Source organism: Xenopus laevis, chromosome 1S, assembly GCF_017654675.1.
Source record: "Xenopus laevis strain J_2021 chromosome 1S, Xenopus_laevis_v10.1, whole genome shotgun sequence".
Lineage (NCBI taxonomy): Eukaryota > Metazoa > Chordata > Amphibia > Anura > Pipidae > Xenopus > Xenopus laevis.
In genome coordinates this window covers 145,297,849-145,309,911 of record NC_054372.1, presented here as the reverse complement: position 1 = coordinate 145,309,911, position 12,063 = coordinate 145,297,849, and the positions used below count along the sequence as shown (strand labels likewise).

At 41.6% G+C, this 12,063-nt stretch overlaps 1 protein-coding gene across 6 annotated transcripts in view; it reads left to right on the top strand.

Annotated features, from left to right (window-relative positions):
- Positions 1 to 12,063, top strand: part of LOC108707142 (E1A-binding protein p400) — an 84,400-nt gene that overhangs the window by 59,165 nt on the left and 13,172 nt on the right. For all 6 annotated transcript variants that reach the window (XM_018244160.2, XM_018244161.2, XM_018244162.2 and 3 more), the window contains 15 exons: positions 76 to 231; positions 466 to 549; positions 1,602 to 1,739; positions 1,853 to 1,897; positions 2,009 to 2,162; positions 2,245 to 2,486; positions 2,596 to 2,769; positions 3,463 to 3,510; positions 8,494 to 8,621; positions 9,630 to 9,686; positions 9,772 to 9,850; positions 9,928 to 10,146; positions 10,789 to 10,834; positions 10,913 to 11,013; positions 11,640 to 11,835. In XM_018244160.2, the coding sequence (XP_018099649.1) occupies positions 76 to 231; positions 466 to 549; positions 1,602 to 1,739; positions 1,853 to 1,897; positions 2,009 to 2,162; positions 2,245 to 2,486; positions 2,596 to 2,769; positions 3,463 to 3,510; positions 8,494 to 8,621; positions 9,630 to 9,686; positions 9,772 to 9,850; positions 9,928 to 10,146; positions 10,789 to 10,834; positions 10,913 to 11,013; positions 11,640 to 11,835 (1,867 nt within the window). The remainder of the gene's footprint in view (positions 1 to 75; positions 232 to 465; positions 550 to 1,601; positions 1,740 to 1,852; positions 1,898 to 2,008; positions 2,163 to 2,244; positions 2,487 to 2,595; positions 2,770 to 3,462; positions 3,511 to 8,493; positions 8,622 to 9,629; positions 9,687 to 9,771; positions 9,851 to 9,927; positions 10,147 to 10,788; positions 10,835 to 10,912; positions 11,014 to 11,639; positions 11,836 to 12,063) is intronic.

The following is a 12,063-nucleotide window of genomic DNA, read 5'->3' as shown; positions in this document are numbered from 1 at the left end:
TAAGCTAAATAAATGTTTGATGTTACTTTGTTTCTTATATTGCAATTGTGTCTTGTTTGTTCTCCTTTCTGATAGGCTCTAGTTAAGATTGAGTGCATCAAGGAGGATATTACTGACCCAGTGGAAAAAGATCCAAATCCCACTACTGGTATCAGCCATGCTGATAACAGCGAGCTAGGTGATCCTCCAGGGCCTTCCCAGTTCCAGGAACTCGTTGAACTTATGCAGCAGGTAGAAAATGTTTGTATGCAGTGGCTATTCCTGAATATTTTGCATCCTGATTTGACTTTGAATCGAAATGCTTTTGTGTTTTTTAATAATTGACATAACAGTGTAATTGTGTTTTTTATCTCCTTAGGACAAGTAACTGTACTCAAATTTTTAGCTGTTGTCATTATATCTACTTACCTAGTTCATATTTTACCTAGTTCATATTTGAATGTATGTTCTATTGCTTTTTATCAGCTGACTCCCATAGAGAAATATGCCCTGCATTACCTGGAATTATTCCATGTCCAAAAAGCTGAAGACCATGATGAATGCACTGAGGTGTGTAGAGAAAGCCTTACCTTGAAATGTTTTGCTTTGTTAAAGTAAATTCTCACTCCGTATCTTTCACTCATGCTCTCTAACCATCTTTCACTTCTTTCATCTAACATTACAGATATACAGTATGTAACCCAGCTAAAGACTCATTCTGCCATTTTTTTTGTCTAGGTAGAGGGTTTGCCATATACAGTATTGTGTACTGATTACATATTTTGATTGAAATTGGGCTTTGCATACATATATTGGCCAATGTGTGTAAAATGTCTTTTCTTTGTATTATCCAAACATCCATTCCAAGCTTAGCAACTTTAGAGAACATTGAATTTTTAATGCCTTCCATTATCATTTTTAAACTGGCCCGACTGATATCTGCCTCTTGATAAACTTCTTTAGACCTGTGTTTAACATACTATGAACTGTCATACCACAACCCTTAAGAGGTTATTTATTAAGGTATGATTGTTTTCCTTGGTTTAGTTGTTTAGTAAAGTTGTTTAAAGATTTTGACTTGGCTTGCTCAGACTAGTTGTTCTTTGGCCATCTCCTCCATGTTCTTGTCCTGTGGCCTTGCTGGAGTTCTTGAAGCCCCTTATAAGAAGGTGTAGTAAGACATACAGTAAGAGGAGTACCCAGGCAAAAACAGCCTCCAAATTGTGGATTAGAATATATACAGAGAGTCCACAAAAGGATTTCAGTACTAGGCATATTTCTACAGGATACTTTAAAAGCACAGTGACCCTTTAAGGGACGCCTGGCGACTAATCGCCTCTTCTGCAGGGCGACAGTCTCCCCGAACTGCCTTCCCCTTGCCTGCCGCATGCTATAATGACAATGCCAGCGCCAATACACTTGCGTTGCTTGGATTTCCGAAGTTTCCTTATGAGGCAACTTCGGCGACTTTGGAAATTGAAGAGGCGATTAGTCGCCAGGCGACTAAATCTCCCTGAATCTGCCGTGTGCTTAAACCCTAAAAGTTTCTATATATCTAAGAATATATTCAAGTTGTGGACAAATAATAACAACTTGTACTTCACTGGTTCGTCCTTATCCAGGAGAAGTTAAACACTGCCAAAAGGGAGTGGGACTCTAAACATCTGCGAGAACTTAAAGAGAGGGAGGAGATGATGCAGTGGGAAACAGAAGGGGAAGAAGAGCTACTGACTTACACTCGGGAAGATGCATATAACATGGTAAGTGTGTGCTGGCAGCATTCACAACCAATAATGATGTACTTCATCTGTACTTCATCTTTTTTTGCATCCTAGAATTGCATGTGTTAGAAGTATCACTTTTTCTCTTTCAGGACTTTATTTATGATGGACCAGATGGACAGACTGAAATAATGCCGGTGAGAGCCTTTTATGCATTTAATACATTTCCATTATTTGACATTCATTCTTGTACAGTTGCTTTTCAAACAAATGAGATGTTAGCTAAAGGAATCTGTGATTTTGTTTAGGTGTGGACTCCACCAACCCCACCACAAGATGAGAATGACATTTACATAGATTCAGTTATGTGTCTAATGTATGATACCAATCCCATCCTGGAGTCTAAACTTCCTCCAGTTTATATGAGAAAGGAGCGTAAGCGACATAAGACTGATCCTGCTGGTGAGTTAAGGCTCTGAGTACAAAGAAATATGTTCTGCGGTAGCGGTAACTTCTACATATCTTGCTATATGTTTACTTTTAGCTGCAGGTCGCAAAAAGAAGATGCGACATGGAGAATCAGTGGTTCCACCTCGATCGTTGTTTGACCGGGCTGCGCCAAACCCTCTTAAAGTGCGTAAGGAGGGCAAGGAACAAAAGAAAAACATACTCTTAAAACAGCAAACCCAGTTTGCAAAACCTCTTCCAACTCTTATTAAGCCTGTAATGGAATCTGGGCCAGATAATCCAGAATGGTTGATTAGTGAAGACTGGGCTCTTCTGCAGGTAACTGTATTTGGAAATGGTAAATACTAAACAGCTTTCACGGATAGAAAGCTGGTCTAAAAGCTTTTTATTTTATATTAATTGAAACTGTCATTTGTGCATTCAACAGGCAGTGAAGCAGCTTCTAGAACTACCTCTTAACCTCTCAGTTATGTCCCCAGCTCACACACCCAACTGGGATCTTGTGAGCGATGTGGTGAACTCCTGTAGTCGAATCTACCGATCATCTAAGCAGTGTCGCAGTCGCTATGAGAATGTCATCATTCCAAGAGAAGAAGGAAAAGTAAGAATACATGGTTCATGGTTCTTTTTTTACTTGAAACCCCTCTAAGGGTCACAGAACTTGTCTGAACTTCAAGGGAATTTGAGGGTCTCCTTTGCCAAATAGTTTACATGATAAAACTCTGTTGCTATTGCACCACATTTCAACATTCAAAATGAAAAATCAGTCACACTTAATAATTAGCTAGTATATTGGGTCCAACACTGCGTGGTCTGGGTGTCCTTAATTTAGCTATCTGTGTTGCAAATATGACTAGATTTAAACTTCACCCTCTACAAGCCACTTTTGCTCTTGTGTATGATAGGGTTTCTACTATGTTCTGGCATCTATGAAAGAAAACTTACTTTGACGTGATCACTGCGCAGGAAAAACCATCACTCTGTGTCTCAAACCCCTTTGTCATTTGCTTGTGGAGATTCTACGAACAAAAACATTATATTATTGCTTACTGAGGGTAGTTTTGATCACAAAAATATTCATAAAACAAACTTTTATAAGATGTCTAAAAATTTAATCTGTCACCTAATTTGTGCATTTCCAACATCCCAATCAGGTCTCAACATGCTTACGAGGAGTATATACTAGACTTCATCCTTCCCCATCCTTCACTAAACTCTCTTATTTTAAGGGCTAATAGTCTGGGAAACCTGTGGTATAAAAACAACTTAACATAATCATTATACTTTTTTTCAGTTGTTGTATGATGTCAGTCCAAAGAAGAAGTCTGAAAACATATTTAAGGTATGATAAAGTGAATTACAAAAATGCATATTTCCTATTTTACTCTTATTTTATCCTTTTATATGGCTCAGTTTGGACCACGTTTTTTCTGACATAGGAACAGTGGGGTTATAGCATCTATCACTAGAAGGCAGGACACTAAATACAAAAGTCTCCTCCCCTACCAGCTATACCCCCCAATATAGCCTCACTTGCTCAATTTTTCTACTGTCCTTAGGAGGTACGGGCATGCCTTTAGTAGGCCTATGTCTCTGCTGATTTCTACGGTCCTGGATTAGCAGGGGATGTTCCTGCATACCTAGGTAGTATGTCTTCGGGCATCCCCCTCTGTTTGATTCCCTCCCAGGACTTTAAGTAGTGTACTAGTGAGGGCCACCTAGTAGTTCCTGTACTCCACATGAGCAGCAGATGGCTAGCTGGGAGGAGGGTATGCGCTGATCGTCCCCCAGGGGGCCCCTCACTGTGCGATGATTCAGGGACTCCGGATTAATCTACGTGGATGTCATGACTGAGGGGGTTTGTGTGAGTTTATTCTCCTGGGCTTGCTCCACGCCTGAAAATTATTGGCCAGCACAAATGCTAAAGGACCCTATATGTAACGCATGCAAACCCACAGAGTTTCCTCCAGCACCCAATACAGGTACTTCTGCCTCTGGGGAGACTGTATCCAACACTGACCCTCTACATACAGCTAGAGATACCCCCAGCACTATTCCATCCATTTTTATAGCAAGTCCCCAGGTAAGCATGAAAGCATCCCCAGGCTTCTGGTGAAGCTAGATGCTCTTTAGCCTAACCCATCTCATGCACAACTGGATATTGAATGGGACTCCCCAAAAAGGCATTTTCAGCCTAGCAGATGCTTTCAACATCTGTACACCTTTTCTCAGGAAACCCTTGATGTTTGGTCTACTGCTCTTGTCCAAAACTACCACTCTCCCAGTCTCAGATGCATCTTCTTTCATGGATGCAATGGACAAAAAATTGGTGTGATTCTCCTTTACTGCAGCAGGGCTGGCTTTGCGACCTATCTTTGCTTCTGCGTGGGTCAGCAGAGCAGTGCAGACCTGGTCAGAATCCCTGATAGAGGGCATAACATCAGGTGCTACTTGCCAAGAGCTGGCATAGCTAGACACACAGATTAAAGAGATGGGGTGGCCTCCCTGTGACAAGAGCTCTGATAATGCTGGAAGCATTATTAATAACTTTAATATCCAAATGAATACCTAGCCTGCACTGGACATAAGAGACACTTATCTCCACATTCCCATTTTCCACCCCAATTGCAAATTCTTAATATTTGCCTTTCAAAATTTAAATTTCCAGTTCACTTCCATTCGGCCTGACACCAGCTCCCCACATTTTTACCACATTGATGGCCAGCTCAGCCGCAGTAATCAGATCCAAGGGGATGTCCATAACCCCATACCTGGATGATCTGCTGATCAAGGCTCCCACTTACCAACAAGCACTGACTTACCTGCAGCAAAAGATGACAATCCTGCAGGACTTCAGTTGGAAAATAAACCTTGAGAAGTCCTCTCTTCTTCCAAAACAAGTCATGTTATTTCTGAGAAAGACATTCAACATCCAATCGCAAAGGGTTATTCTCCCCCGAGACAAGGTGTAATGTCTCCAATCCCTGGTTCACCGTCTCAACACCGCTCCTCATCCCGCTATTCGATTCTGCATGCAAGTTGTGGATCCCATGATGGCAACCATCAAGGCAGTGCCCTTTGCCTAATTCCACTTACAAGACCTCCAGTTGACAATCATCTCCTAGTGGCACAGACACCACAACCTGCTTCGGACTGTCTCCCTTCCCTGCAAGACCAAATCCTCCCTAGCAAAGGGCAGGCCTCTCTCTGATCCCAACTGGCAGGTCCTAACTATGGATGCCAGTCTCTCAGGCTGGAGGGTGGTAATGGAGGGGCACAGAACACAGAGCCTATGGTCACTTCTGCATGTGGTATGTCTGGCACAGAGGCACTGACAGACCAGTCTGATGGGACATCTGGTCAGAGTCCTGTCGACAACACCACAGCCGTGGCATACATAAACCATCAAGGGGGCACCAAAACATTGCCCCCCACAAGCGGGGCAATGTTCCCCACATTTCTGCAGTTGATATTTGGAATATTCTGGCATCGATATTTGGGAGGCCGACTACCTCAGTCATTAGATGCTCGATCCTGGGGAATGGTCCCTCAATGACAGGGCTTTTTTTCACACTTGCGGAAAGATGGGGACTACCAGAGGTCAATCTCATGGCCTTCAGGCTGAACTACAGAGTACCTTGTTACTTTGCTCGCTTCAGAGACATAGTGTTGGTCCTTCCAACTGACATACGTATAACCTCCCTTCACCCTTATTGCTGCGGGTCTTCAAGAAATTTCAAGAGAGACAAGGTAACGACCATACTGATCTCACCCTATTGGTCATGTTGGATGTTTTTCTCGGATCTTCTCACCATGGCACAGGAGGACCCTTCCCCAGTACCCAGGCCCAGCATCCCACCCCAGACTCAACCTCCTAAATTTAAAAGCTTGGCTATTGAGACCCTGATTTTACAATGGAACGGGTTCTCCCTCACTGGCTTAGCTCAGGGTGTGGCAACTGTACTGGACGTGGTGTCAAAACCGCCAGCTACCATTGTGGGATCTCTCTGTCCCTTATCTCCTGGACTTCCTTCAGTCTGGTCTTGACATGGGTCTGACACTGGGCTCAATTAAGGCTCACGTTTCTACCCTCTGTACACTATTCTCTTTCAAGATCACCTCGCTCTTCTTCCAGACGTCAAGACCTACATTAAGGGGGCCACCCATGTGGCTACGCCTGTCCGGCCTGAACTGGGCACAATCTCCTGCGAGTCCCCCTTCCTCATCCTCTACCAGCAACGTAACTAGAGGGGGGTGGGCCCTGGTGCAGGACGCGCAGCCGGGCCCCCTGCCCCCCTTAGTACGACAGGAACTGGCCGGAATAAGTGGCGCGCGAGCTGCCGGGGGGCCCTGAGGGGGTGCGGGCCCTTGCCCAATCGCACCCCCTGCTCCCCGGTAGTTATGCCACTGTCTTCCACCTTGACAAGGCAGTTCTCCGCATGGTTCCATCCTTCCTACCCAAAGTGGTTTCCCTATACCACTTAAACCAAGACATAACAGTTGCATCCTTTTGTTCCAAACCCCTCAACCAGAAGGAAGTCACTTTGCACTCCCTAGATGATGTCCTTCTAGGACAAAAGAATTCCGCAAATCTGAGGCCTTTTTCGCGTACCATTTGGCTCTCAACAAGGGCAGCCTGCCTCAAAAACTACCATCGCCAGGTGGATCAAAGTGACTGTCTGCAGGGCTCGCGTATGCCAGCTCTGCTACAGCTACGGGTGCATTCCACTCAGGTAGTAATTACGTCTTGGGCGTTTAATAACCAAGCCTCAGCAGAACAGATCTGCAAAGCGGCCATCCATTCCTTTGTCAAGTTCTACAGATTTGATGTTTTTGTGCCGTCTGACGCATGCTTTGGCCGGAAGGTGCTGCAGGCGACAGTGGTCTGATACTCTGGCTCTGCTTTCTGCCCACCCTTCATCACAGGGGATAGCTTTGGTTTGTCTCCACTGTTTCTGTGTCCCCCAAGTAGCTGTGAGAGAAAAGGAGATTTTATGTTACTCACCTTAAATCACTTCTCTTCTGTCTCTTGGAGGACACAGGCCTTCCTCCCTGGGAAGCAGACCCTCGTTGCCTTCAATAATAATATGGTTTATGTTGGTGCCAAAAAATCTGTATAGGTACTACTACAAAACTAATCAGTAATTCAAAATCAAAAATAAATAGTTAATCATGGGGAATATACTCACAATTCACCCCAGTCCTAGGGTGTAAGTCCAAGTCAACATTTCAAAAGAGAAAAATGTGAGTGTCCCCCAAAATAATGAATCAATCAATTAAAAAATTTATTAGGACATCAGAGCAAGACCTAACGCGTTTCGTGCCTGCTGGGGCACTTACTCATAGGTATGAGTAAGTGCCCCAGCAGGCACGAAACGCGTTAGGTCTTCCTCGTTGCCTTCAGCCATTCTTTTTGTAAATAGTTGTTTGGTTCACATTATGCATTCCATCTTTGTTAGTCAAAACTGAGCAAGTGAGTGTGTTGGAGGTATTGCTGGTAGAGGAGGAGACTTTTGTACTTAGTGCCCCGCCTCCTAGTGGTAGACGCTATAACCCCACTGTTCCTGTGTCCCCCAGTAGACTGAAGAAAAAGAGATTTAACAGTAAATAGCACAGCATCTCCTTTTTGCAAACTGCTCTAGTTTTCCCAGCTTTGTATTGAAATTATGCCCACAGTTTTCAGAATTTTTCAAGTGTTCAGTGTGATTTAGATCTTGATTTATTGCTGGTCACTTAAGAATAGGCCAGCGTTTTGCCTGTAACCATTCCTGGGTGTTTCTTTGTTGTGTGCTGCAACGACTCTCGCGTTAAACAAAATGTTGCAGTTGGCACTTCTGATTGACAGTCGTTAGACTCATGACTGCATTCATTTAGGCATTTGCGATTGAAATTGCTTGGTATTGTATGCTTTGTGACACATTACTGAAAGGCTCCATTGCATCCAAGAACATGCTGTGGCATTTTATTTACTAAAGATGAAGAGTGTTTATTAATGTGTTTATTACCACCCCTGACAAAGGTGTAATCTACTGAAGCACCCATCTAAGAAAAATTTAAGGTGATGGATGCTCTTCCAATTGTTAATGAAATTGCTCCATTGACCTAGATTGGGACTGTGAAGAGTATTTAGTTTTATCTGAGGAGAGAAAACAGTATAGTAGTGTGCAGAACACAGATGCAGAAAGTCTATTGTTATAAAACATGTTATTGTTAGTGTGTTGAACATTTGCTGTTTAATATTCATGCCACACATCCCCAACTTGGTTGTTTTAAGATGGTTCTTTCTTTCTTTCTTTCTTTATTTTTAATTTTAAACTATTTAAAGACCAAACCTTTGCGGACTAGCCAGATCTATGCACAGGATGAAGGTACGACACGCATTCAGTTGTTTGCTACCCGATTCGAACTTATGAAGATCATCGTAGGAAAAAGGAGTCAGCCTAGCAAACCCCTGTAAGTAAAACTCTTATGTAATTAAGGATACAGAACTAATTAAAAGCACATTTAAAGGGGTGGTTCACCTTTGAAATAACTTTTAGTATGTCAAGAGTGATATTTTTATTATTTGTGGTTTTTGAGTTATTTAGCTTTTTATTCAGCAGCTCTCCAGTTTGCAATTTCAGCAATGTGGTTGCTAGGGTTCAAATTACTCTAGCAACCATGCTCTGATTTGAATAAGAGACTGGAATATGAATAGAAGTGGGCCTGAATAGAAAGATGAGTAATAAAATTTAGTAATAACAAAAGATTTGTAGCCTTTCAGAGCATTTGTTTTTTAGAAGGGGTCAGCGATGCCCGTTTGAAAGCTGCAGAAAAAAAGGGCAAATAATTACAAAACTACAAAAAATAAATAATCAAATAACCAATTGAAGAGTTGCTTAGAATTGCCCACTGTACAACATACTAAAAGTTACCTTAAATGTGAACCACCCCTTTAAGGATATAGGCAGGGTTATTGTAAAGTAACATAAGTTCACTTACTAAATTATACCTTATGCCTTTTGATGGTTTCTAAAAGTCTTTTTTTTTGTCAATCCTGTTCATTGTGTTGCCATTAAAATCTGGAATTGTGCCCCTTTGTAATCGCCAGCGTCAAAAGTATAACGTATGTTAATCAAACTGCAATAAGAAAACATTGTTAGCAAGTCCTCTTTAATATTGTTAATGAAAACTACCATCTGGGTACGTCAAGTACCATATATACAGATTAGGAATTGAGTGCTGGATGATTTTCCAGTAGCAGCCATGTGGGTAATAGTTTAGGGATTGCAGGTATAGGTGTCCACTGGCATAAAGAATCCGTCCCCACAGTCAGCTAGGTTGTTAGTTCTAGCTTCTGAAATGTTGTAGTGCACTTCATGAGCTTTAAATGAAGTGATATTGTTTAAGTATGTTTCTACACAATGACCTGTATCATCCTTTACCTTAATTTGAATAACTAATTTCTTGTTATTTATATAGACTTGGAGGAAATCCTTTCCAGAAGAACCCCAAACATGCCTCAGTCCTGGCAGAAAGGTAAGAATAAATGTTATTCTCAACAGTGCATTGATACTATAGATGCCTGATCATAGTTTACAATAAAACCTTGTTTTATTTACAGTGGCATCAACTATGACAAACCCCTTCCCCCAACTCAGGTTGCTTCATTACGTGCAGATCGAATAGCAAAGGAGAAAAAGGTGTGTTGTGTAACTTTATTGTCGGAATACTGAACACTTCTTGTAGGTTTTCTAACATCTTCTTTTATTAACCAAAGGCTTTAGTAGAACAGGCTCGAGCACAACAGCAGTCTGGTCCAGCACAACAGCAACCTCAGCAAAATGGGCAACAAGCATCTCCAACAGCAGCAGTGCAGCCAGTGCAGAGCCAAGCCCAACAACTTGCTGTTACACAGTCCCAGGTGATAGTACAGCAGCAGCCAGCAACCAAGGTACTCAGTACGAGCACAACTCCCATCTCCAGCCCAGCACTGCTGGTAAGAATTTCTGTTTAGATTTTTTCTTTGTCTTATGGTACCATTTATAGTATAAAAGTAAAGGGAACTATTTTGAAAAATGTGATGGAAATAATAAACCTTTTAAATATAGTCTGTTAAATATGATGTACCTTTTCTGAAATCAAGCTTATTTTATTTATAAACCGTTAAGCAATTTTTTCCTCTACATGCAGGCTTTGTATATGTTTTTTGAAAGACCATATCATTTAGGCAAAGGGCACACAGATCAGTGATGTGTTAGAGCAAACGTTCCGTCAAAAAACGGACTTGACATAAAACCTGCATACAGAGAGGAGGTTTGCTGAGAATTATACAGGAAAGATTCACTTTGTTTAAGAAGTGGCACATAAGTTATTTGATTTTTCCGTTTTGAACATACTGGAGCAAACAAACTGGCGCAGGCAATGATAAGAAGGTAGGACCAAGAATAGTTAGAAGTAAGAGAGAAGAAGCGTGGAGAGCATGGGGATGGCCAATTCCCATGTATAACACACTAGGTTTTTTTTTAAAATGGAATTATAGAGTTCAACATTATACCACATTTGATGAAGAGGTGGAAAGATAGCTCAGAAGTGTAGGCCGAAGTCTTCCCATTAAGTGTTCAAGTGTTCTTGTTAACAGACTGGTGCCATCAAGACTGCAGTGCCTGGAACTACCATAGCTACAGGTAAGAGAACCTTAAACTCTGGTGTGCACATAAAGCTGTGAGAGCAAATTAAACAGCTCTTTTCATTTTGGCTTCCAGGAACCGTCAGCGGGAGTTTGGTTGTGTCTGGGGTGCCCCCTGCTACCTTCCAGCCAATTAACAAGCGTCTTGTGTCCCCAGTGGTAACTGCCACTGCTTCTGTAAGTAATGCACTATTTAACTACAACTTTATAAAGAGTAAATTTGCTTGTAGTTCTTGTATTAAATCATCTATTTAAATCTGGTAGTTTAATGATCAGAGTTGTTAATATTTAATTTTTAAATTTGGCATGGTGCTAGACATGATATCCATTTCTGAGGTGCCCCCAAACCATGTGACTTGTGCTCTAATAAACTTAAGTCACTCTTTACTGCTACACTGTAAGTTGGAGTGATATCACCCCCTCTTTAAAAGGCCTGTGTCTCAGGCTTACAGATAATGAAGAGTTAATTATGCAGCAGCTTATAAGTGGATAGTTAATTTTGATTAACTGTTTTCTCTTTCACGTGCAGTTGCTCTAAGGTACTAGTTTTTGTTGCCCTGTTTACTGCAATAATTAGCAAAAGCCATGGATATTTCACAAGCACTTTCCATTAACACATTGAACAAGAGGTTATATTGCCACCTTTATATTTTCTAATGAACATAATTTGTTAATCTTTGACACCTGGTTAAATTCTTAATTTTGCTGTCATCATCTTTTTTATTTTACTACTACAAAACATGCACCCCTTTGTTATTTATTTTTTAAGGAAACAAATTATTTAAGAATGCCTTTCTTCTTAGACTACTCCAGCATCTACTGCACAAATGCTCCAGCAGAGAACAGCAGCCACGGCAACGCTCCCCACTGAGATGGTTACCATTGCAACTAGCCAGGGGGTACGAGCAGTTACTCCAGTAACTGGAGGAGCTGTTGTCACTACTAACCTCACTCAAGTACAGACCCAGGCTCGGGCCATAGTAACCCAGGTGACAACAGGTAATGTGACAGCCAGAGTGATTTTCATATTGTCCCATAAAGGAGTTAAAGTAGTTGGTTTGCTAACCACACCATCCCGATATGTAATATAAAGTACAAAGTTTTTCCAGGTGTAGTAATACATAGCAACTTTTATGTGGTTTGTATTTAAAGTGTAAGTTATGCCTATTGATTGGTATTAGATTATGTAGGTTTCTTTCCTCTTCAGTTGGTTTATGTGTTTGCTAT